Source organism: Sebastes umbrosus, chromosome 21 (genome assembly GCF_015220745.1).
Source record: "Sebastes umbrosus isolate fSebUmb1 chromosome 21, fSebUmb1.pri, whole genome shotgun sequence".
NCBI lineage: Eukaryota > Metazoa > Chordata > Actinopteri > Perciformes > Sebastidae > Sebastes > Sebastes umbrosus.
Window position 1 is genome coordinate 9,658,997 of NC_051289.1, and position 26,040 is coordinate 9,685,036.

The window sequence follows — 26,040 nt, forward strand, 5'->3', positions numbered from 1 at the left end:
TACTATGGCGATCTACCCTGGTAAGAAGTGAACCACCGTGGTAGGACTGACAACCCAGGGTTAACCCTGAAGTTACCTCGCTAACCGCAAATCCTGCTTCGTAGTACAGACCTCAGTTCCCATGAACTTTCTGCTGGAAAGGAAGCAGATTTTATTAGCTTTTTGGGAAATTAAAAGTAATTTTGCTACCAAAATGCACTAAATGTAAATAATTGACTGGTTGTATACATTTTAGTTAAAATCATTCCATTAAAAGTTTCTGAATGTCCACATTGTTTGATTTAAAAATGACGCTTGTTTATTAGGAATCCTTTTTAATGTGAACTACAAAAACAGAAAATGACAGCATGAATATGACTATTGTCATCACACTGTACGGGTGTGGTCTACCACATGGATGAATTCCATTGGGAGGTGATGGGGAATCAGGACACACAAGCACTTATTTTTTGTACAATATAAAACAGCAATGGCCCCATCCATTTGATACACCAGATGGTAACCCATGCAACACCCTCCACTCTTCATTGTCTATACATTAACATTTGGGCAGAGATCTTCAGCTACCAAATCATTCAGTCAATCTTTTATACAACACGGCGCAGAAAAGGGAAGAATGGGGAGGGGGGAGAATAGGCTGGTTTGGAGGTTTGAAGGGAGAAACGTGTCAGTGTTTGCTCTTCTTTGATTTTTTGTGAGACCGGTGAGGTGACCTTGATTTGGAGCGGGACTTCTTAGCTGATTTCTTGGGCGTCTTGGAGCGCGATCTCCTGGATCGTTTGGGTGTGCGAGGTGAAGGAGATCTAGTGGGACAAACAGGACATTGGAATTGTGTCTAAATGTTTCAACTCTCCTAACCAGGGGTGTCACAATTAGATTTGATTTAAACATCAGGAGAAGCACAGGACAGATAGTCTTACCTTTTGGAGGACTTTTTGTTGCTGGATCGCGGGGAGTCTTTATGGGTGGTGCGGGAAGATGTGTCTTTAGAGTATGAGCGGTCGGAGCGTTCTGATCTTTCTGACCGCTCTGAACGGGGTGAGGATGACCGGCCTCGTCGGCTGCTAGTCCTCGTTGGGCTGGGTGAGCCGCTGTGACGCCGCTTCCTATAAACCGGAGAAGACAAATGTCTCAAACTACACCTTTACTGACTGATGAACCTGACACGACACCTACAGCATGCCAACTGGTTATCTCACCTCTCTTTCCTGGTCGGCGTGTCGTCCTTCTCTTTTTCCTTCTTCAAGTCTTTCAACCGCGCCTCAGCTTTCTCCTTCTCTTTCTTCTCCCTCTCTTTCTCCCGTTCAAGTTTCTCCTTTTCTTTTTCCTGCAATAAAGAAAGACAATAAATGACCCCACTTTTGAATTTCAATTCCTGTATTTGATATCACCTATAGTCAAATCTGTGGAGACCACTTTCAATACCTTTTGTAGTAGTTTGTCCCTGTAGTGCTCCACCTGCTCCAGAATACTCTGCCCAGGCTTCTTGGGCCTTTTCCCAGACTCCAGCTCATCCTGGAACTTCATGACCTTAACCTGGGTGAACAATAAAATTAGTTTTATTTGCATACAGAACCCCACAGATATGATATGCTGGTCATGTAGTACGGGAGATTTCTGATATAAAGTACCTCTATTTCTCTGAGCTTTGTGCGTTTCTCTTCATTCATTTCAGACATCTTGGTCTTCAGATCGGAGTCATCTCTGATGGGGTTGGAGTAGCTCAGATTATCGTCTGAGCGAGGGCTCCTGTCTTCATAATCACTGTCCTCCTCATCCCTTCAGAGTTGGAAACAATTCATTTAAAAAAGGTTAAGGGTGCAGCGATGTATTTTACCAAACAGACCATTATACTCAAAATATAAGCACACACAAAACTCACTTTTTTGTTTCTTCCGGCTGCTCAAATATCTCCCATTTTGAAGTTGTCACAGCTAAGGAGCAAAGACAAGACAGCATAATTACAACTAAGAATGCACAAAACCAAACTGGTGACAGAATATCATTTATGTACCTAAGTCAAAACTTGTCATATGTTAAAACTTAGATTGATGCCACCTAAAAAGGTCTCACCTTGAGCTTCTAACTCTGCCTCGTCCACCGCTTCCCATTTCGAGGGTGCTACCTTGAAAGTTGCCTCCTTGGACGGATCCACTGTGAAAACCAGGAAAATAGCAGGAAATTGAGTCAAGAGCAGCATACAGTAGAACATTTCAAACTGAGATCATTAACAACCACCTCATACAACTTCCTATGTTAGTCTCTGCACAACTCACAAGGTATTCCATCTATGTCTTCTTCCATGGGCTTGATAGGAACGCCATCTAGGTCATCCAGGGGGGCTCCGTCAATAGGAGCCCCATCAATGGGCCCTGCGTCAATCGGCACCCCGTCCACGTCCTCCAGCAGAGAGCCATCTACATACTCCCCTATTGGAGCCCCATCAATGTCCTCTACTGGCTCAGGCTGGGCAGAGATGGCACAAAAAAAGAAAAGAAAAATCAAGTTTGGGCTTTAGTAACTTATGGGATAGGATTGGAAAACCAAGTAGGGCTGGGCGATCTGATCAGAATCTTCTATCACGATACAGGATACAGGATACATTTCATATCTCGATAACGATGCATATCACAATATAGCATGTTTTCTGGTAATTCAATAAATAAATAGTATTTTCTCATTTAGAACTTTAGTGCAAAATGAACATAGTATCAAATTAAATTGTAGAGAAAAAATTATAAATATTTCCAGCTATACTCTGACTATGTTAACATGCATGCACACAAATATAGAGAAATCAGATTAAGACAATATTTGATTTAACTACACTGAGGTATTCCCACAAGCAGAATTCTTGGGTGTAGGCACGCAGGAGTTAGAACAATAAAGATGAATGAAGAAAATCCTGCACGCTGCTGTTGGAAAACACTACCTGCTATTTATTTTAACCAACATTTGGGTTCCAAGTGGACCCTTTGCACATAATTATTGCACATCTGGCAACACTGATTTAAAGTAAAAACAAAAACGCAATGATGATGATAAATTATCATATTGAATTATCGCCCTGCCCTAAAGCCAAGTTATTATAGTCGAATTTTGAGAATATCGCAAGTAATATGGGTCAAGTATTGTTAGATCATTTACCTCCACAATGACGACAGGGATTTCCTTCTCTGCAGCGAGATTAACGAGACCCAGGAAGATGTTCTGCAGCTTGATGAGGAAGGGGTCTGGGTACACAGCCCAGTCCTCCCACGCCCGGAAACAAGCCATGACTCGTTGCTGCCACAAAGAAGAAGAAACGCAGTCAAGGATATTGAGCGACAAACAGTGGCTGACAAACTGACTTTGTACATTATTTGTGTTTAGTTTACTTGGCAGGATTTGGTACCTTAAAGTTCTCACTCTGAAGATGGCCCTGTGTCGTTTTGTATGTCGCGTTGAGGTCTGCGAATATCTGGCAGAGCTTTGTCTCAAAACTGTTGAGAAGAAGGTGAGAGCATTAATGTGAATTTGAAACAAAAGTAGGTGACTTGGGTATTCCAATCTTAATGTAATATAGTCCATGAAGGCAAGTTACTCACTATTTTCTGTAATAAGACGCATTGGATACTTTGGCAGAAGAGTTGTACAGCACATCAGAAACTAGATATAACCGTGCAATCTGGAATATAAAAGAGAAAATATGAATTTATGTCTACCACAAAATGTAATATTCATGGCTGTTATTGACTTTTCCGAGCACAAGATCAGCGCAGTATCTTACCTTCTTGGGAAGAGGGGTTTTGAGGATGGAGAGAGACTCTGTGACACACTCCACAATCTCTTCAGCTGCTTCGGCATGGCTGAGACAAAACAACATGGCTTCTGCTATGTCTCCCCTCCTGGGAGTCATACCACGCAGCATCTCCTCTAGTTTGTCCCGCTCTCTGCAGAAATGAAGGGCGATTAAGCGTCTAACAGCAGCTTCACCAACAGCAGGGCATTTTAAGACATTTGATGAATCATAAGATGATACCTTTTACATTTTTAACTGAATCTATGAAAAAATTCAAAAGGAAATGTTCTTACTCTTCTTTCAAGCAGCCTTTCTTGCTTCCCTCCTCCTCTTCGTCCTCTTCCTCACCATCATCATAAGGACCATGGAGGTATGGGTTAAGAGGAGGCGGACGCCACAAGGAGCCGTTCTTAAACATCCTAAAGTCCTCTGTTTTCCATTTGACTGGTGCTTCACCCTGAGCAAGGAATAATATACAGTTAATATCAAAACAGAAGCTGCTGGACGGTGACCAATGTGGGATGAACAACATTGAAACGTTGTGCTTGAACATAGAAATCATACCTGTAGTATGGTGTAGAGCTTCCACCGGTAGTACACATGTGCTGGGCTTTGGTTCTCAAATAGAAACCTGGAAGAGAAATCATAAAGATGAGCATACGCATCATAACTTTGCAAAAATAACTAAAACAATAAAAGGTAATCCATGTGCAGTTGCACTGACCTGTACATGGGATTGTTGATTTCTCTGTTCATGATCATGGCTTCAAACATTGGGCCTTCACGCACCACAAACTCGATCATTCGGTGGATGAGAGAGAGTAAATTCCTACAAGAAAAACACAGTTAAAGCAAACGGATTCAGACTGGCCTGACTCTTGACCACTACAAAGAGCCTGTCTGTAAAAGTTTAATTTCTGCTTGGTGGTTTGACACTCAGAACCGTTGTCTCTTGACAGACATGATGCATCATTGACAAAACAAATTTTGCAGGGCATTAACTGCAGATGCCAAGTGCAGCAGGCTTTAACTGAATAGTGAACTGCCACGGTAATACTTATTAATATGTACCGGGCACGAGGGGTCACTTAAATGACAGCCAAAATAATATCTATTTATTAATAATTTACTGGGAAGGATGAAGTGAGACGTCAACTGTCAAAGAGTGTCAAGTAACCAGGCATAAATTAAATGTAACCTGAGCCTACGTAAAACATCAATGCATAAATGCTGCCAAAAATCAAAACTTAAAATGACAACGGATGTTACAGTAAAACTTTCTATGACGCCCACGTCTATAACGCATTATTAACATACCGGTACTTATAACACATTATAATCCCCTGATAGCACTGTATAATTAAAGTTATAAGCACTCATAGATATTCATAATGCTTTATAACAATAATCATAAAGCATTTCATAATGACTTATAAGGTCAAGTATCATACTTCATAACTTCTGGTCAATCCCCAACATTTTTTTTGCAAGGATCATAATGTATTATAATTCCCATAGTTGTAATTAGAACATTTTTATAATTTATTATAATGACTGTTATAATGCATATTCTAAGGGATCATTTGCTTTAAGTAAAGTGAAAAAAATATAACTAAATATTTGCAAGAACACACGAAATCGTGTCAAATTAATTTTCACTTTACTTAAAGCAAACAATGACCACTTAGAGTAACTTATAAATCACACTATAATGTATTATAACAGTATTTATAATGCATTACAACTATGGGAATTCTAACACACTATGATCCTTGTCAGTGAGTGACCATACTGTGTTAAGATTATTTTTATAAAGCATTAAGAATAACTATAAATACTTATAACTGTAAATCTACAGTGCTATAAGCTGATTATAACGCATTATAAGTATGTTTATACTGCATTATAGACATGGGCATCATAGAAAGTGTTACCAAACGTTCATATTAAAGGGATAGTTTGGGTGTTTTGAAGTGGGGTTGTATGAGGTACTTATCTATAGTCAGCGTGTTACCTACAGTAGATGACAGTCGGCACACCCCCATGTTTGGATAAGCAGACAGGAGTACTACTGTAGGTAATACACTGACTATGGATAAGTACTTCATACAATCCCACTTCAAAACACCCGAACTATCCCTTTAATTAAGAGTTACTTTAAAAAACTGACAATTCAGGTAACCGTAGAATGTATTTTTAATTGTGCATAATAAGTAAGTTCATCATTAAGTTTACGTCTGTATTCTTTAAGGCTACAGTGCAACAGGTTTTAATTACATTGCACTGCCTGGACCCTTTCTTTGAAATGTTTCTAGATTAAAATTTCAAAAAAAGGGCTACAAATTTAAAAAAAGATGGGAAACAAGTAAAGCTGAAGAACTTGGGGAAAGTAGAAGCGAGACATTGACCAGACACTGTATCAGCTTAAAAGTCTGTAAATACAGTGCCTTTCAATTCCCACTCATCTCCTGACTAATGTGAAGTGAGGAAGAACCAAAGCAGTACAGGATTGTTGGCCTAAATAGGCTAAACATGTTATCTGCTGGTGGAGTTGGTAAAGACTGAATACAGTGCAAATGGCATCGCTTAAGTTCTTCTGTGACAATTTTGGGGAGATACATGGTGGAGGCTGCATACAATTAGCCTAAAGTGGCCAACAAGACAAAAGGATGTCTTTCAATTGACAACACAGATCACATTTACTTGTATTGGAGCCGATCGTACCAATGGCGGGGTAAAATTCAGTATACTTTCCCAATCCATCCCATGATGCCTTTCAGGTCCCTCGCTGCTGCAGACAGTTCAACTTGTGCTGCTCACCAAGGCCAATGTCAAAGGTCATATATAGACTTAATGCTGGCAGGTTTGGATTTGTTGGCAGGGGCCAGATTTACTGAGCTCCCGATAGAGTGACAGAGGCCAAGGGGGTAGACGGTCTGCGTGAGCAATGGTCCAGAGAGCAGGATCTCACAACTACAGATCTAGAATCAGCAGACTATGTATGCGGCAGAGTAACATGTCACTAGAGTTGAACAACAACACAGTTAAATGTTGATGTATGGAGGGAAACTGTGATGGACAAAAGCTTGATGTTTGGCTCTAGACGGCACATTAAATAAGCACTAGTATGATGTTTTTGCTACATATTTAAAAAGGAAACATGAGTGATGGTGGAGTGTGAAAGAGCAAGGGTACAAAACAAAACTTGTCAGTCAGTATTATTCTATCTACTAATGATGACATTGTACAATAGCCTCAAAACCATTGCTCACCCATACTGACCAGACCCCTGTAGCATGCAGTGATCAACTGATCAAACTTTAGCTTCATTATGGGATGTTTTTTTTCTAAGTTTGTACACCAATTTAAAAAAGAAAAACATGTACCTTTCTGTTGGGATAACCACTTTGACTATGGCTTGCGACAGAGTCTGTATATGAAGTCACATCAGATAATAAACATAGAATGTGAGTATTGTTAAAAGGCAACAGGTGAAAAATATAAAAAATGCATTTTAAAGTGCAAATAGACAACAACTTTCCTTTTCTGCTGTCAGTTTTACTAAAGGCCAAACACCCCTGACACTGTATTCATTAACCATAAACACCTCTCTGTAACACTGAGCATTTTGAGCTAACATTTCACTATACCCACACTTTGATATACAGTGCAAAACTAGTTTAAATCAGCAAGACATAAGCTATCACATAAACTGGATTAAAACCTGCACTGACTGCTCATTATAAAGGCTAACATCTTACCAGCTGAATTAACAAAACACTGCCATAACCCATGAGAAAATCCTAGGCTGACATGCTAAGTTACCTTCTCAAACTCCTCCTTGTTTTTAGGTGGAGGAAGCAAGGGAGCACTGGGGTTCTTTAGCCTCTCCCGGGGCTGTGCATTGAAGGGTAGGCCGGAGGGAGGCGGTGGGAGTGTGTGCTCCATCATGGAAGGAGGGATGTAGATGGGGTGGGGTGGGATGGGCACACCTTTGCCCCATCCTAATTTCATCTCAAAGTTCATTATCATCTTTCCTGTAACATGGAGAAAAAAAATATATATGTAATTACAATGGCTGGAAAGAAAGTATGTAATTTATTTATTGAATATAAAGAAATACAGCTTTTTACCGTTTAGGTTCTTGAGCGCTCGCTCAGCATCCCTCCTGTTCATGAAAGCCACAAAGCCACAGTTCCTCTCCCGAGCCCTCTCCTCGTCTGTCCTCGGCCACATGATCTTCACACTGGCCAGCGGGCCATAACGTCCAAACTCTTGACACAGCATCTCCTCATTCATCTGAAAAATAGAAAAGATATGTAGTATTATCATCTATTATGTAGATTATGTAAGATATGTAGTAACATTATCTGTTATCTCCAACACCTCTTAATTTGGCAAATTCTTGTAAACTTATCTACTGGCTGATGATTCACATTTAGCAGAGAGAGGACAGAGCACAGGATGAATAACTAATACTGACTGATTCGTCATTCTTTCTAAACTTCACTCAAGAATATTATTTATCTTATTGGTATTTTAGATTGTTTCCAGTGAGATACTAATAAATTTATATGGTGACTTTGCTGTTGTAAACATTACTGTTACTGCTCTAGAAACAACATTTCACCTAGTTATATAGGCTGACAGAGGAAATGTAATGTGCACACTTCAATATTTGTTTATTTATTGCAAGTCATATGCTCATTACAATATTGTACAATGTTATTGTACATCGCAGATTTTCCTCATATCGTGCAGGCCAAGTAAGCAACACATTTCAATTTGGTATTTAAAGTCAGCGTATAGCAAAGCAACACGCTCAAATCAAGCGCTCCTGTTCACAGCAAAGTTAGATCAGTCAGTGCTTTAGTGTCTCTCTTCTCCACTTCATAAAAGTTTGGATACAAACTCACCTGTGGATTGATGTTTCCGAGATACAGGTTAGTAGTGGATGGGTCTCCAACATCATGGGAACCTGGCGCACAGTCATCCAAAACTGCAGAAACAGAGTAGAGAGAAGAATGTCCTACTGCTGTACGAGAGGACACCATATTTTCTTAGCAAGATGAAGATATTCACAGCCACTTTATTAAGTCAAAATTACCACTGGACGGACGGTTTCTTCTTGAAGAACCATCCGCTAAAAGAAGCAGAAACGCAGTATAAATTTTGTTTCAGGGCAAAAGTGGATGTGGGGTGGGAGGGTGGGGAGGTGGGTGTGTGGAGTTAAGCGTGCAGGACGGCGCCATTTCAGGCCAGGTTAGTATATGAGACACAGTGATGCAGCTTAAAGACACTTACATGAGCGTCTTCCGTCCGTGCCCGAGAGAGGTTCAAAACGACTAACACGTCCTTTCATCTTGTGTCTTTCATCTCGTTCCTCCTGTATTCTAGAGGAAACAGCATGAAGTACAATTACGAACAACCTATGGTCAAATTATTACAGAGGTCATACTTTCGGAACCACACCACAACACCTGGGAATCACTAGTTTCCACTACACTAAACAATTAAAATGTCTAAAAGGTTTATGTGCTGAAACTTACTGTTTAAGTTCTTCTTTGAAGAGCTCCAAGTTGCTCTTCTTCTTTTCCTTATCAGTAGGTTTCTTCACAGGCTAAAATACACATGTAGAATTAATATCAGCACTGTCAAAAAACAAAGCATCATTAGCTACAGCAGTAACAAGAGAGAATACTTGTTGACGGTGATAGTACTTACATGTCTTTTGTCTAATGCTAAAAACTGAGGTGGGGTTTCCAAAGGCAAGAAGCTTTTTGATTGGTTGTCAAAACGTGACTTGGGCTTGTATAATTTTCCTTTCTTCTCATCAGCAGCTGCCTCCTCTGAAAGGTGAAAGAGTGTGTTTGTTCTGAATTTTATTACAATTACATTAGCATTTCACTTTATCAAGTAATGGATGGAGAATGCTTGTGCCAAACATGATGCAATTCACTTGGGAAACACAAAGTAAATAATAGAAATGTTGTACCTTTTGTTGCATTTGCAATACCGCCACGGACAAAGGCCTTGACTTTGCCCTCCCCCCCTCCTTCAAAAGCAGCAAGAAACTCCTCATAAATCTCTGCTGCTGCCCGCTCATCCTCCTGCAAACAGAAACCAGTGTCAAAGTAAATAAATATACATCAACTTACAGAGAAGCATCTTTATACCAGGGGTTCTTCAAACACTTTATTTGAATGTGTTTTGTATGATATTATGCTATGTATTTATTTTGCATTTGTTTTATGTTGTGGCGGGTTAAACTTTAATGTATGTTTAAATGCTGCTGTCTTGGCCAGGTCTCTCTTGCAAAAGAGATTCTTAATCTCAATGAGTACTACCTGGTTAAATAAAGGTTCAATAAAATAAAAGATCATATAGACAATGTATTCTCTAAAAATGAAGCCAGTACTTACTTTTTTCTTTATTTCATCTTGTTCCTTCTTGCTCAGGGTCCTCTTTGCCACTGCCATTTTCCCAATGCTGAAAGATTTCAGTTTGCTCTCAAGCAGCGCCTGTAGAGATGTAAACAAATAATATGGTTGGCTTTCAACAGGTATTACACAAAGTCACAGTCAATAAAACTCTAAATGTAGGTGCATATAACATATCCAGACCAATCACACAGATTACTACTTCTCCAAGTAGTATTCATAATTATTATTCCGATGATTGCTAAAGACAGCAATCATGTTGACAGGTAAGCGGGATCCATTATGGTAACAACACATGACACACACTACACTGTAAAGTGGGTTACGTCCATTTGTAGTTTGCAATCAAACCTTTGATGGTTATTCTGTACGTTGCATTTACTGCTTATGTAGAGATGTAAACAAAAACATGGTTGGCTTTCAACAGGTATTACACAAAGTCACGCAATAAAACTCTACATTTAAGTGCATATAACATATCCACCATCACACAGATCACTACTGCTCCAAGTAGTATTCATAATTATGAATCAGATGATTGCTAAAGACAGAAATCATGTTGACAGGTAGGTTAAGCGGGATCCATTACTGTAACAACACAAGACACACACTACTACACTGTAAGTTAGGTAGTTTGCAATCAAACCTTTGGCTCTCTATATAGGGTGGGCGAATGAGGAAAAAGTACCAAGCAATAATAGATTTTAACAGGTCAAAGATAAGCACAGTTCATAGTATATTTGTGTAGTTATATAGAGCCTATATTGAATACCCTTTTCCTGCTTTTTAGTAAGAGATGTTGTGAAATAGAGTGATTTAATATGACATTTGTGCTTTTCTGGTTATTCTGTAGGTTGCATTTATTTCATAAATATCTATTTAGTTGCATCCAGACATTAGGAAGTAGCTAAAACTGAGCAAAATCATCCAGAGGCCTAAAAACAAGCTGGTAGAGATGTAAACAAAAACATGGTTGCTTTTCAACAGGTATTACACAGTAAAACTCTAAATGTAGCTGCATATAACATATCCAGACCATCACACAGATTACTACTACTCCAAGTAGTACTCATTAGTATTATTCAGATGATTGACTTTGCACTACTAAGTTTTATTACTGCCTTTTTAGTAACATGTTTTGCACTATGGAACTATGATCCTGGAAACTTGAATTTCGCTCGGGATCAATAAAGTTACTATCCATCTATCCATCTATCTAAAGCGTGACAGAAATCATGTTGACAGGTAGGTTAAGCGGGATCCATTACTGTAACAACACAAAACACACACTACTACACTGTAAGTTAGGTAGTTTGCAATCAAACCTTTGGCTCTCTATATGGTGGGCGAATGAGGAAAAAGTACCAAGCAATAATAGATTTTAACAGGTCAAAGATAAGCACAGTTCATAGTATATTATGTGGGTATAGAGAGCCTATATTGAATACCCTTTTCATGCATTTTTGTAAGAGATGTTGTGAAATAGAGTGATTTAATATGACATTTGTGCTTTTCTGGTTATTCTGTAAATTGCATTTAATGAATATTAATCTATTTAGTTACATCCAGACATTAGGAAGTATCATCCAGAGGCCTAAAAACAAGCTGGTAGAGATGTAAACAAAAAATATGGTTGCTTTTCAACAGGTATTACAAAGTAAAACTCTAAATGTAGGTGCATATAACATATCCAGACCATCACACAGATTACTACTACTCCAAGTAGTACTCATTAGTATTATTCAGATGACTGACTTTGCACTTTGCACTACTAAGTTTTATTACTGCCTTTTTACTAACATGTTTTTGCACTATGGAACTGTGATGCTGGAAACTTGCTCGGGATCAATACAGTTACTATCTATCCATCTATCTATCTATCTATCTAAAGCGTGACAGAAATCATGTTGACAGGTAGGTTAAGCGGGATCCATTACTGTAACAACACAAGACACACACTACTACACTGTAAGTTAGGTAGTTTGCAATCAAACCTTTGGCTCTCTATATGGTGGGCGAATGAGGAAAAAGTACCAAGCAATAATAGATTTTAACAGGTCAAAGATAAGCACAGTTCATAGTATATTATGTGGGTATAGAGAGCCTATATTGAATACCCTTTTCATGCATTTTTGTAAGAGATGTTGTGAAATAGAGTGATTTAATATGACATTTGTGCTTTTCTGGTTATTCTGTAAATTGCATTTAATGAATATTAATCTATTTAGTTACATCCAGACATTAGGAAGTAGCTAAAACTGAGCAAACTGACCTAAAAACAAGCTGGTAGAGATGTAAACAAAAAACATGGTTGCTTTTCAACAGATATTACACAGTAAAACTCTAAATGTAGCTGCATATAACATATCCAGACCATCACACAGATTACTACTACTCCAAGTAGTACTCATTAGTATTATTCAGATGACTGACTTTGCACTACTAACTTTTAACTGCCTTTTTACTAACATGTTTTGCACTATGGAAGTGTGATGCTGGAAACTTGAATTTCTATTATCTATCCATCTATCTAAAGCGTGACAGAAATCATGTTGACAGGTAGGTTAAGCGGGATCCATTACCTTAACAACACGCGACACACACCTACTACACTGTAAAGTGGGTTGTGTGTCCACTTGTAGTTTGTAATCAAACCTTTAATGCTTATTCTGTACGTTGCATTTAATGCATATGTATCTATTTAGTTGCATCCAGACATTATGAAGTAGCTAAAACTGAGCAAAATGATCCAGAGGCCTAAAACAAGCTGGTGTCTGCTGCAGCGCCACCGACGAATGACTGCTGCAAGGAGCTAACATTAGCTCAATACTGTTAGGCCCCTGTTGCAAAATATTACATTTACTATTTATAAAATCAAACATGCATTAATTATAATTGTTCTGGTGACTAGCTGTGTCTGTATCAGTCGGTTAGAAGTGCGAACACTTCATTTCTAGGTCAACTAACCCTGATTAAGTCTCTCATGTGGTTGCTAAGTAGCTTAGCTTAGCTACCAGTGTGGTCCATTAGCTTGTTAGCTTAGCATCGTTGCGCACACTCGTGACTCTACTCTCTTACGAGCTGTACACGTGCAACTAGTCCCGGTTGTTAAAGAGTAGTAGTATCTGCATGGTTTTCGTGACAGCAGATGAGAGCTAGCTGCTGCAGGTACAGATGTTTAAGCTCACCTTCGCGCTGGCTTTCTGAGAGCCGCCGCCACCAGGCGCTCGCTCCGCCATCTTTTGTGTGACTAAAATATATGAAATCGAGCGCCGATAAGAAGATAGAAGGCAAAACATGAAACTTCCAGGGCGAAGCAATCGATCACTGAGTCAGTGATGGTTCAACTTTATGTTCTCCTGTTACTCTTTGGTGGTTATGTTAACATTAACAAAAAAGACGCATACGCAGTTATAATTATATATGACCTTCGAATTAACTTAAAACATTTTTTTCTTTATTATTGTTATTATTTACTTATATATTTATTTATTTATTTATTTATTTATTTATTTATTTATCTATTTATCTATTTATCTATTTATCTATTTATTTATTTATCTATTTATTTATCTATTTATCTATTTATTTATTTATCTATTTATCTATTTATTTATCTATTTATCTATTTATTTATTTATATATTTATCTATTTATCTATTTATCTATTTATCTATTTATTTATCTATTTATTTATTTATCTATTTATCTATTTATTTATTTATCTATTTATCTATTTATCTATTCATCTATTTATTTATTTATCTATTTATCTATTTATTTATCTATTTATCTATTTATTTATTTATTTATTTATTTCACTTATTGTAAGTGTTGGTATTATTATTGTTATTGATATTGATATTAGTATCATGAACTCATCATCATCATCATCTTTATTATTATTCATATTATTAATATATATATGTGTATATACTGTATTATATATATATATTTTACTCATTTATTTTCTTTTTGTTTTGTTTTTGTTCCCCCTATGCTCTACACATAAAAGGAAGGATGTATGTGTATGTGTAGATATGTGTGCATGTGTACTATGTGTTTAAGAGTAGATATATGTCATATTTGACCATCTAGCCTCATTCAATGCCAAACACACACACACTGTAAAAAAAAAAAAAAGCTGGCAGAACTCAAAATTGTAAAGAAACAAACTTCAGCAGAGTTTTAAGTTGGGCAATTAAACATAACATTTTAAGTTTTGCTTTTGAGTTTGCTCAACTTTCAATTTTCATTTCTGCTAACTCAACTCAAGTTGCAGTAACTTATAATTTCATATTGTAACAACTTTGAATCCTTATTTCCTTTCCGCACACACACACACACATTCTTCTAAAATTAGCAGGATTGTTTTATTTATAAGAAATGTGTAACATTAAGTTTGTCTAAACACTATGTTATTGACCTTTGTGTGGTCTTCACACAGTTGACACCATAGCTTGTGTTAACCAACAGTTTTATTGACTTTTATTTGTTTGAGGAGGAACTACACCCACTGGAGCTAAGGTGTTCCACAACTCACCCTATAGGAGTCATTTGCATTGTTGACCAAAATGTGACAATGTTCATGTAACAAAAGAAAAAAATACTAATTACAAAAAAGAAAATAACAGTAACTTTGAGCTATAATATTTAGGCTATAAGTAGCTGCCTGTACCAAATTTAGTCCAGCAGGTGGTGCTCTCCATCTCTATCTCTCTCTCTCTCTCTCTATCTCTGTCGAGTATTAGTCTATCTGTTACCTGTGCATATTATTCTGACAACCCTCAGCCTAGGGCCATTTCAAACACCTATTTATTAATGATGTTTCAAGTTGGTGCAAAATGTAGCCACATTCCTGTTGAATAACAGGCCACATCTGTCCTCTACCACTCCACATCTGGACAGCATAGTGTTCACACATTGGCACATTGCAGGCACTGAGTTATGGGTAAAGTATGTACAGTATATGGTCCATATTGGTTGTGTTGGAATGCCAAACCATTCATGTAGGACTTCTGGAGTCAAGTTTATTCATGCCACCTTGTTGAAGGTTTTTCAGGCCAGGTGCTGCTATATGAAACTAAAGCAAGAAGACTTCACACCCTCCCAGATTTTTTTTTTTTTTTTTTTTTTTTTGGGGGAAAAAGCAGCAGCCTGTGCTCAGTCCCTCCTTTCCACGCAGAACAAACGTTATATTCATCTGCTCCAGCTTGCAGTTGCTGAAACTCCCCGCAGGAACTCCTTGGCTACTTTACACCACCGTTTGAGCTGCTGGAACACAATGCCATTCATGTCACGGTGGGAAAACAGGAGGAGAGCCTGCTCCTTTAACCCAACAATGTGGACAACATGCAGTCTTTTTTGCGCATGGAGTCTCCTGTTCTTGACAGATGTCTGTGCGCAGTCTCAGCAGAGGTACACCTTTTATTTTTTATTAATTTGAAAGCGTTATGAGTGAGCAAGGTGTCCAGGATCTCATGTAGAAGCAGCGTCAGTGGACTGGAGTTTATTCAGAGGGATATATTCTGCAGTAGTTTATGGCGCATTGAATTAAATCAACCGCAGGCTGTCGTTTTAACATGTTTATTGCTTTAACACATCATCATTTCATATTTTTGATAATAGAAAACATTCTTTCCCCCCCTCCTCTAGACCAACCTTCACATGCGGTGGAAACATTACAGGAGAGTCTGGAGTCATTGGGAGCCAGGGGTACCCAGGAGTTTACCCTCCAAACACCAAATGTGTGTGGAGAATCACAGTGAGTCCAATTTCTTATTTCCTACCATAGCCTAGAATAATGGTGATGATGAAATTCATTGTTATTTTAAAAACACACCAAACAGCTGCACAATATAATAATATATGATCCACTAACCCCAAACTCCTAAAAATACTTAACCACTGTCAGCTTAAGGCAGTTTTTGCTGACTGGCTCCATTACTGTACTTTTAAACAGTCACAGATAGTGTGGCTGGACCAAGTTGCATTTTGCCTGCTCTACATAAATCCAGCTGTTGAATCACATGTGAAGAGCATTGTTTTACTGCACTGTTAAGAATTTCCCAGTAAAATAACAGTAAAGAACTGGCAGCAGGGTTGCCTTTATGTTACTGTAAAATTAACATTATTATACTGTCGCTGAAATTTACAGCTTTGTACTGTTTTAATGAAAAATACTGTTTGAACTGTTTTTTTAAAAAAATAATTTCACAGTATTTTACAGTTAATTAACTGTTTAAAGATACATTATATAGCACCTTTCTTTTACATTATCGTACTGATTTGTTTTAATGCACTATTTATTTTTTACATACATTTTAATAAACATTATTTTTTGCCTAGATGAATAGACTTAGCAGGTTACAGACATAGGAATAGTCACACTAAATACAATTAAAGGCACTTGTTAGGAAAAAGGCTATAATAGACTTGTTGACACTTTTCCCAAAATGTCTGTCTATAGCTGGCTACAAGCACAGAATGCAAACCATAACAACATGTGAGTGAAGAACAATAAAGCTAATTCACTGATTTTACAATCATGTACAATGTACAAGCCTCACATGTGCAGATCAGGTCCCAGAATTAAAAAAAATACTGCATGAAACTGTTACTGATGATACTTTAGACAGTTGATCAGCAGTAAAGTGATGTTTTTTAAGAATGCATTATAGTTCAGTTAAAAAACGGCCTATAATTTAACAGGCTTTCTTTTGTATTAACAGTAAAGCACTGTTTTTAGCAATATCAGGTTAATACTGTTGAAATCCTGCTGTAAATTAACAGCAATTGTTTGCAGTGTAGTGTGGCTGGACCAAGTTGCATGCTTTTGCCTGCTCTGCATAAATCAGGCTGTTGAATCACATGTGGAGAGCATTGTTTAACTGGACATCAATTGAAGTCAGCATTCATGGGAGGTTGTGAAAGGTTATCTCTCTCAGTAACGATGATAATTATGTGAAACACTTTAAATTCCCACCCAGGTCCCTGAGGGAAAGGTGGTGGTCCTGTCATTCCGCTATATTGACCTGGAGAGCGACAACCTGTGCCGCTACGACTATGTGGATGTTTACAGTGGCCATGTTAGTGGGCAGAGGCTGGGTCGCTTCTGTGGGACGTTCAAGCCAGGAGCCCTGGTTTCCACGGGCAACAAGATGCTCCTGCAGATGGTATCTGATGCCAACACAGCTGGGAGTGGCTTCCTGACTGTTTTCTCTGCTGCGCACCCACATGAAAGAGGTAGGCATACATGGGATGAAGAAAAAGAAGAAGAAGAAGCTTTGAGTATAGTTTTGGCATTAATATTGCTGTCCTACATATAGGTGCCAAGGTGGAGAGAATATCTTGCCACTACTCAAGCATGTACTAGCCTACAGAGACTCAGCCATGACTTCACCCCATAAAGGGATCTTGATACATGGCCTGGGAGCGTGTCTGTGTTGCCACAGGGTCAGTCTTTAAAAAGCAAATTAACAAGGCTGTATAACACGAGTCGCTTCAGTGAAGTCATTGCACGGTAGCCGAACCCAATTCCCAGACAAACAGACAAAAAATGTACCTCCTTGGGTAGAATTCAGCTTTTGCACAACAGTTTCAAGGCATGCAGACACACAGTAAAACAAAAGGAGGCATATTTTATCTTCTGCTCAGTAAAAACCAGTGATTTTTCAAGGCTATGGGTTTAATGTTCCAGCATGTGGACAAAAAGGGAGGAATATCTAAACAGTTTTCGCAGTATGATGTGGAATTTCTCACTGTTATTTTTCTTGGAGCACTTTAGTAGAAAGCACAGGTCATTCGTATCACTTAGAGTTGAATGAGCCTCTTCCTCTCTGCAGGGTTTCAACGCTCGTCCTCTGTTTCTGTGGAATTTTAATGGCTGGTTCTCTGTACCCGAGGAGCTGACAGCTGTAATGGACAATGTCTATTAACCAGCCTGCCTGGCTCTTACACAACGCATGGTAGCAGATAGACTGTTGCCCTACCGACTCTGAGCGTTGTCAAAACTGTCCGGCACAACATTTGTTAAGAGTCTATTTTTGTCGCTGGACTAAATTGTACTTCTTCTTTAAACATGTTGGAAAGAAAACATCAATCTAAGTGCATGTTACAAAGAAAACATGCCTTCAAGACATTCAGTTGTCAGCAGTCAGATGCTTGACAACATTGGACTGTCTTTTTTTAACTATCCACGGCACAGGACTAATGAGTGACTTACTTTTTAGGGTGCACATAATGACAAAGAAGGAATGAGAGCACCTATTACAGTAGTGGTTAATTGCAGGAACATATAATGTACTTACCGTTCCTGCCTAAGAATGAAGATCTGGATCATTTCCATCAGGGAGCAGGAATGATATTTGGCAGATTATTCCTGATGATTATCCCAGATTAATTTACGTCATTACTCCACAGGGGACCAGTACTGTGGAGGCAGATTGGACAAGCCCTCTGGGTCTTTCAAAACACCGAACTGGCCCGAGAAGGACTACCCGGCTGGGGTCACCTGCTCCTGGCACATAGTGGCACCAAAGAACCAGGTCAGAGTCTCTAAAAAATGAATTCATCTGAATTTTTCTTAATAAAAGGGGGTGTTATACAGTATGTAAAGTTATAAATTAGTCTCATTGTGAAATAAAGCATAAAACATATTACATGTTAGTCTGTTTACAGGTAAATACAGGGAATACTACTGTATGTGGAAAAAAAGTTGTATAAAGCCTTTTGTGGCTCAAGCATAACAACCCCTGCATTGTGGGTAATGTAGGCACCAGGGGCCATATTATAGAAACTTCCAATCCCTGGAAGAGTCTAAGATAGGATTTTCCCCAATTTGGTTTTAAAAAAGCAAATCCTTACTAACTTTAGAAATCCTATCTTATCTTACTTAGTAGTAGTAGATAGTTAGGAAATCCTAAATACTCCATCCAACATCACTTATCAACTTTTATGTCTGTTACCCAGCAACCGACACTACTTTTCTTGCCGAGGTAAACAACTTTGTAACCATTGTTTTTATCATTGAAACATACTGAAACATACATTGAAACGTACAAAATAATGGAGCCAAAACAAAGTCAGGGGTCTGAGTATCACTTTGGTTCTCTTCTTTTCTCGTTTTTTTTTAAATTCAGAAACAAAAAATGAAAAAACAATGGTATTTCTGTTTTTTCGTATTTAAATTACAAATGAATTACGGATTGTCAAATGATACCCAGCCCGTTAGGCACTTAACTTCAAGACAGTGAGTTAAAAGTTGTTGGTAATATCTGTAGGGAGGTTGTTTTTTTTGGAAATTTACAACAACACTAACTTGAGAGATTAAAGGAAGAGAGTGGGCTGAGATATCAGACAGTCTCCACCGTATCCGGCATCCAACGGAGCGTTGATGCTATCAAAAAGAAAATAAGTACACTGACAAGTGATACGAAGAGGAAGGAAGCTCTTACGTCCAAAGAGGAGAAGAAAAGTGGGGGAAAACTGAAAGTCAGCTTGACGGTTATCAGAGAGTTTACTTAAGATTTTGGGAAGTTATGATGCTTGTGTAATACACTTTTCCTGTGATAGGAACATTGATTTAGGAACTGTTCATCTGTAATGTTTTTTTTCCCCAAATAAGGTCTTAACCCTAATTAGCATGGTTACCAAACAGTTGAGAATCTGTAATCTGTTTCTGTAATACGGACCAGGTTTCTGCAATGAAGAAGAATGTGTGGACAAAAAAAAATATATCTTTAGTTGCGTTGATTTATATCCTTTTTCTTTTCCTTCATGAATCCAACGTTGTTATATACGTGAAATGCTAAATCAGTGGCTACTCTTTGAAGACAGCTCAATGTGTAATGGGTGTGGAACAAGACTACATCATCCCACAAAGGGTACCCTATAATCAACCGACCTACCCTGATAGCCCTATTACAAGCTTTTCCTGCTTGATGAAAGCTTTGTGGTTTGTCTCCTGCTGCAGATTATTGAAATCAAGTTTGAGAAGTTTGATGTGGAAAGAGACAACTACTGCCGTTACGACCACGTCTCCATTTTCAATGGGGCGGAAATCAACGACGCCAAGAGGATCGGCAAATACTGCGGAGACAGCCCCCCAGAGTAGGTGATTCTGGTTTTATTTTCACTGAAACATCCGTCCTATGAATTCCTCTCAGATTTACACTCAGTCTGCGTTTCTTTGCAGTCCTGTGTTCTCAGATGGGAACCAGCTCCTCATCCAGTTCCTGTCAGATCTCAGTCTAACCGCAGACGGCTTCATTGGACACTACAAGTTCAGACCAAAGAAGTTCCTCACCACCACGATGCCACCCACCACTACCACACAGCCGGTCACCACCAGGCCCATACGTAGGTAGCAACTTTTATCGAATAAAAACCTCCAGAGGTCTTCTAACATCTGTCTTTGTTGACGTAGCTATGAGACACACTGGCTCTGTGCTACTGGATTCTCCTGCTAACATGTGGGGTTTATCTTTCACTTTAAAAATGAGGGACATCTGCAATCTGCTTCTGATAGCACATCTGGGCAAGAAAAGAAGGAGTGAAGTGTACTGCTAGAGTCATCCTTACACTGTTAACCCTCTGAGACCCATATAGACCCGTTTTTGTCTATTTTAGGGGGGTACAGGGGGTCTTTAGGTGGTGTACATCATCTGAAAGCTGGAAACCTAAAGATTAATTTGAGATGTGCTGTGTGTCAAGTTGTTCTAGTCATAAGTGTATAAGGGTTTAGAACATTATGGTGGAAGTATATGATGACCATTTCCATGCTCTATTATGTCTTATAAATAGTTTTTGGGTTGATATAATTTGTTACACAGATTTGGTGCTAAATTTAACCATTTTTTAGCACTCGAAAATTGATAAAAAATCATCAATAATCCCTCCAAAATACCATATTAAGACACCAAGACCTTGAGGAACACCAAAGAAAAAGCCATGCTGTGATTTGGGATAAAAAACTTTTGACATTTGGAAGAAGAATTGCATTTTTTGGTGATTCGATGGTGAGCACTTTTGTTCTGGAAACTGCTCAGAAACCTCCTCTGAATGCTTTAGGTCTCCAGATTGTGGTTGTAAAGTTTCATGAGGCTGTGATTATCCTAGAGGTCACCACAGGTCATTTTATACAGTGAGGTCAAGTTCCAAAAAATTGTCTCACTACAAAGAAATGGTTACTATAAGGACTAACATCATCCCACATGAATACAATTGGGCTCATTGGATCCACAAGAGTCTCAGCTTCCCAGTGATACACAATTTATGCAATTCTAAGACTGTTTAGGGACCCCGGTATGCAGAAATATTCAAACACACCAATTCAGAATAGGTGAAAATAACAATGAAATGAAAAAAAACGGCATGGTTTTTGACCCAAACTGCATGTGATTATCATAAAATGGGCATGTCTGTAAAGGGGAGACATGTGGATACCCAGAGAACCCATTTTCATCACATATCATGAGGTCAGAGGTCAAGGGACCCCTTTGAAAATAGCCATGCCTGCTACAGCATCCGAAAGACAGTAAAGTTGGTCGGGATCCCGGGAATTCTGAGTCAGAGCTGCTTTACAGTAAATGTGGATAAACAACTAACATAATTACAAATGCTCTTTTAAATCAAATAGGTAAATGTGGTCCGTTAAACAACTCTGTACAAAGAGTGAATAGAACATACAGTTCTGCAGGTCCTATTAAAGATGCAGCCAACAGCAGCACATGTTCAAACACAACATATGCTAAAACTGTCTTTGGTTCACATTTCTCTTGTGTACATAACATATAAGTTCATAATACAGTTTGGGCATGCATCTGCACCCGCAATCCCAGCTCATTTTCATACTCAAACTCACATCCCCACACATTTCTCTTAGTCAGGCCAGGTTATTTTGGCACCTCCCTGCCATGATGTCATTTACGCAACAGCGCTGTCTGGTTGGCCTATCATTCCCGACTCTTTCCCTCTCCAGTAAGAATAATATTTAGACAGTCACCTTGTGTTTTCTTGGTTCTTTTCTTTATGGACTATCTCTAACTCGTAAAACAGGTGTTCGCTTGTCACATTATCTCGCTATTTTACACACTGCACATTGTCTCTGAGGCTGACAGCCATTCATTTGGAGACACTCTAGTGTTACTGAGAATAATCTGTAAATAAACCGCAGTAGAAACAGATGCAACCATAACTTACAACGCTTGCATCACTGGCAGGCCAAATTACAGAGACTGAATTTTCTTTTGTGTGCTCTCCACAGCTCTGAAGTACTCCGTCGCCCTGTGCCAGCAGAAATGCAAAAGACGAGGAACACTTGAGGGCAATTACTGCTCCAGCAATTTTGGTAAGAACATTAGAGCCACATATGCTACATTCACTGATATGTTTTAGCCTGCACAGTAGAGATCCTTCAAAGATTTACGCCAGCATCGGCAGCCAAATCTTCCCTAACAAGCTGTTTACAGTCCTGATCATGTCACTATCATTGCTCCTCTGATTCCTCACTGCGCATCTCAAAGACTTCCTTGATAGCCTGTCAGGAAGTGGAGGAGTGTATACAGTAGGACACAGTTACCTCCAGTGTAAACGCACACACACTCAGCCTCTGACTGTGAGTAAACTGTTGATAAATGAGCGTGTTGATTCAGGCTCGGGCCTCCGTTTGCTACTCTCCCGGCTCTCTGATGTTTTCCTCTTGGAGATGTTTACCACATGTGTTAGGTTGGCATTTCAAAGAGTTCACTCGGATTAGCATCAGGAACTGAGGAAAGGCGAGGGACGTGGTGTTGCATGTGGAAAAAGTCGCATGTGTGATGTGGCGGCGGAGTCGGCACACAATATGTTACATCACATTTTAACGAAGTTGCGACACGGTAGACTGGAAATAGTTTGTCTCATCAACACTTAAAGCCGTAATTGATGGTATTGTTTAATCTAATGATGTGTTATGTGCACTTTGAACTGTCAAAAGCAGTTCGCTGGTTTATGTAACAGTAGCTTGAGATACAATAACATCACTGAAACAGGCAGTCCTCTGGCTATTCTCCTCTCTGTCAGGAAATGAAACAATATGTGAAGTCCAGACATATTGGTACAATCAGAGAGAAGAATCCTGTTCATGTTGAATGAGACGGGATTCCATCTCACGCCACTGGCACTGCTAAATGTCACGTTCAAACAACAAAACAGGATTGTTTTGTACTTTTGGAGACCTGGTCTTGGAGTTTCAAAGTTTTATCTTCTGTCTTGCTAGATTTCTTTACCAGTGTCCAAACACAAACATACTGTTGTGCTATCTGTTTTCTCACTATATTAGATTAGTATATAATATAGAGTGACCTCAGCTTCACTGACTCTAAAACTATGAGCTGTCTGCTGGACAATTATGATTATGATCACACATTTAACTTGGCCTTGTCACAGACAAGGTCATATACTGGAAATGCTTATCCTTGAAACTCTTAAAATTACAGTAAATGATATCATTGATGTGTTTTCTGAGTTTCTGAGAAGGAACTATTAGCTCATGGATGAATGAAGGAGCTATAAAAAGGTCAAAAGGGGAGTGTTGAAAGCCTGAAAAGAGACTTCACCATGACATCTTTACAGACAGGCTGCACTTCACAGACAAGAATTGAAAAGTAGTAGGCACACATTGTTCACATTTCTCTAGATTATTGATGACGACAATAAAAAAGCAGATTCCCTTCATTACAACTGTGTTTATGTTAAATTACTTACTGTAAATCCCAGGCTCCCCTCTCTCTGATGTTCAAACACTTACTGTAAATTCTTCACATTACACATATTAGCCCTGCAGCTCTAAATTCCATGACTTTATCTCTGGAGCCGGGTTGAAATCTTTGGCTTTTTGTGAAATATGATTGGTACATTGAAGCAGGGATGCTCAACTTGCTTTGCCCAGGGGCCACTTTTGCAAAATGACAGGAGGCCAGGGACCAGTTGAAGGTTTACCTTTGTCATGAGGTCCGGGGGATCCTCCCCTGGCACTTTTCTTTTAATAAACAAGCTCTATTTTTACGCTTTTTTGACTAATTTGTCATGATCTGTGTGTATGTGTGTGTCCATGACAGTGATAACCGGGACTGTCATTACTGCGACGACGAGAGGAGGAAGTATGTACGCCACTATCTCCATCATCAACGTGTATAAAGAAGGCAATCTGGTCATCCAGCAGGCAGGAAAGACCATGAGCACCAAGATCATTATCCTGTGCAAGAAGTGTCCATTTATCAGGAGAGGTGAGTTCACAGAGTGCTGGTGAAATCAAATCTAAATGATGATAATCAGTATGTAGTTCCTGGTTGACTGTTTTGAATAACCTATGGCTCTGAGTTTGCCTCCTTTGCTGTGCCGTCACGCTCAGTTGATAGAGCTCACCCTAAAGTGTAAATAGGTGAGCGGCAGAACTCACTGTCCAAACAGTCCGAACATTAAATATGTTTATATGTAAGCATATAAACATATGGTATACAGACCTGCCGTGTGGAGATTCTGACTTCTGGCCTCCCTGAATGTCTCTGCCGTTCTGCCACTGCATTCAGGTTTTTTGTGTGTGACCTCACTAGGCTTGAACTACGTCTTCATGGGCCAGGTGGACGAGGACGGTCGGGGTAAGATCGCCCCGCACCACTTCGTTATGGCGTTTAAGACGAAGAACCAGAAAGCACTCAACGTGCTGAAAAACAAGCGGTGCTGAGTTCCTGTAGCGCCGAGGATCTCCACTGGACGGGTATGCCTGAGGCTCAGCTGAGGATGGAAACAATTAAGCAAAAAAAATGATTTCAACAACACAAACACAGGCCACAACAACAACAACTGAATCTGGATGCAGAGAGTACAAGACATAAATCTACATTATTCATCCAATTAGGGGCAACTTAGATTTTTTAATTTATTAATTTTGCTGCAGATCGCATGTTTGTAGAATAAACAAGAAGACATTAAAGGGACAGTTCGAGTGTTTTGAAGAGGGGTCGTACGACGTACTTATCCATAGTCAGTGTATTACTTACAGTAGATAGGGGTCGGCACGCGTCCAGCTTGGAGAAACACACAGGAGTACCGATACCAGAGCAAAGCAATACAGTGCTGTGGACAGGGACGGCACAAAACTGTGTTTTAGCCACCTAAAAGAAAGGCTCACCTAAAAAAATCAATATCAGTTTAAGTGTACGCTATATTTAGAATATTTGCACCGCTTTATCTCGCCGTCAGACAGCCCTTTCCTTCTCCTTTCCGACAGGAAACTGAAAGTGAAACTTATCTATGCTCATGTCATGCAGATGACAAAAACAGTATAGATACATTTCACTTTCAGTTCAGTTCGCCGTAGGAAGATATTCTAAATATAGCGTACACTTAAATGGATATTGATTTTTTTAGGTCGGCCTTTCTTTTAGGTGGCTAAAATACGTGTTTCTGCCGCCTCCGTCCACAGCAGTATATTGTTTTGCTCCAGTGTCGATGCTCCTGTCTGCTTCTCATCTACTGTAAGTAATACACCTACTATGGATAAGTACCTCATACAAACCCACTTGAAAACACTCGAACTATCCCATTAAGTACTTCTGCTCTGTCTTCAATTAAAAGTCGGTTTTTCAACCTCGGATTAATCAACAACATTAGTGGAAGTTTCCATCCCTACTATCCCACAGCCCATTCTCACTCTGCCTAGACACATTCCTGTCACGCCCCTAGCAGGGATTTAAATTGTAGCCAGTAACAGGAGCCCACAATAGAGAATTCGCAGAGACGTGTTTCATAAAACAAACATTAATCAGACTGTTTAAA

General features: G+C 39.0%; 2 protein-coding genes across 6 annotated transcripts; one reads left to right on the top strand and one right to left on the bottom strand.

Annotated features, from left to right (window-relative positions):
• Nucleotides 1-275: 275 nt before the first annotated feature.
• LOC119480797 (U2 snRNP-associated SURP domain containing) lies at nt 276-13,536 on the bottom strand. Of its 4 annotated transcripts, XM_037757396.1 has the most exons (26): nt 13,410-13,536; nt 10,204-10,302; nt 9,777-9,891; nt 9,506-9,630; nt 9,331-9,401; nt 9,086-9,174; nt 8,889-8,924; nt 8,698-8,780; nt 7,915-8,080; nt 7,607-7,818; nt 7,168-7,211; nt 4,506-4,610; nt 4,346-4,412; nt 4,075-4,238; nt 3,770-3,932; nt 3,588-3,667; nt 3,395-3,482; nt 3,148-3,285; nt 2,277-2,466; nt 2,074-2,154; nt 1,883-1,934; nt 1,632-1,779; nt 1,426-1,536; nt 1,200-1,327; nt 921-1,106; nt 276-803 (listed from the first exon to the last, which is right to left on the bottom strand). In XM_037757396.1, the coding sequence occupies exons 1-26, from the start codon at nt 13,518-13,520 to the stop codon at nt 668-670; spliced, it is 2,988 nt and encodes a 995-aa protein (XP_037613324.1). In that variant the 5' UTR covers nt 13,521-13,536; the 3' UTR covers nt 276-667. The 4 variants fall into 4 exon arrangements, with proteins under 4 accessions (XP_037613324.1, XP_037613326.1, XP_037613325.1 ...); XM_037757398.1 differs by lacking the exon at nt 8,889-8,924; XM_037757397.1 differs by lacking the exon at nt 8,889-8,924 and having other exon boundaries at nt 8,698-8,816.
• Nucleotides 13,537-15,293: 1,757 nt separating this feature from the next.
• On the top strand, nt 15,294-25,049 carry pcolce2b (procollagen C-endopeptidase enhancer 2b). Of its 2 annotated transcripts, XM_037757441.1 has the most exons (9): nt 15,305-15,639; nt 15,877-15,985; nt 17,211-17,466; nt 18,643-18,767; nt 20,195-20,331; nt 20,417-20,580; nt 22,487-22,570; nt 24,321-24,488; nt 24,816-25,049. In XM_037757441.1, the coding sequence occupies exons 1-9, from the start codon at nt 15,506-15,508 to the stop codon at nt 24,944-24,946; spliced, it is 1,308 nt and encodes a 435-aa protein (XP_037613369.1). In that variant the 5' UTR covers nt 15,305-15,505; the 3' UTR covers nt 24,947-25,049. The 2 variants fall into 2 exon arrangements, with proteins under 2 accessions (XP_037613370.1, XP_037613369.1); XM_037757442.1 differs by lacking the exon at nt 24,816-25,049 and having other exon boundaries at nt 15,294-15,639; nt 20,417-20,584; nt 24,321-24,459.
• The last annotated feature ends 991 nt before the right edge of the window (nt 25,050-26,040 follow it).

What these genes read in the sequence shown, in the direction of transcription:
- LOC119480797 (XM_037757397.1), bottom strand. Translation starts at nt 13,520, where the DNA reads ATGTTTTGCCTTCTATCTTCTTATCGGCGCTCGATTTCATATATTTTA. An exon ending in TCCCTGTCGTCATTGTGGAG is followed by an intron (nt 2,467 to 3,147) that starts GTAAATGATCTA and finishes ATCTCTGCCCAG; the next exon opens with CCTGAGCCAGTAGAGGACAT. An exon ending in AACAAAAAGTCCTCCAAAAG is followed by an intron (nt 804 to 920) that starts GTAAGACTATCT and finishes TTGTCCCACTAG; the next exon opens with ATCTCCTTCACCTCGCACAC.
- pcolce2b (XM_037757441.1), top strand. Translation starts at nt 15,506, where the DNA reads ATGCCATTCATGTCACGGTGGGAAAACAGGAGGAGAGCCTGCTCCTTT. An exon ending in TAGTGGCACCAAAGAACCAG is followed by an intron (nt 18,768 to 20,194) that starts GTCAGAGTCTCT and finishes CTCCTGCTGCAG; the next exon opens with ATTATTGAAATCAAGTTTGA. An exon ending in TTACTGCTCCAGCAATTTTG is followed by an intron (nt 22,571 to 24,320) that starts GTAAGAACATTA and finishes TGTCCATGACAG; the next exon opens with TGATAACCGGGACTGTCATT.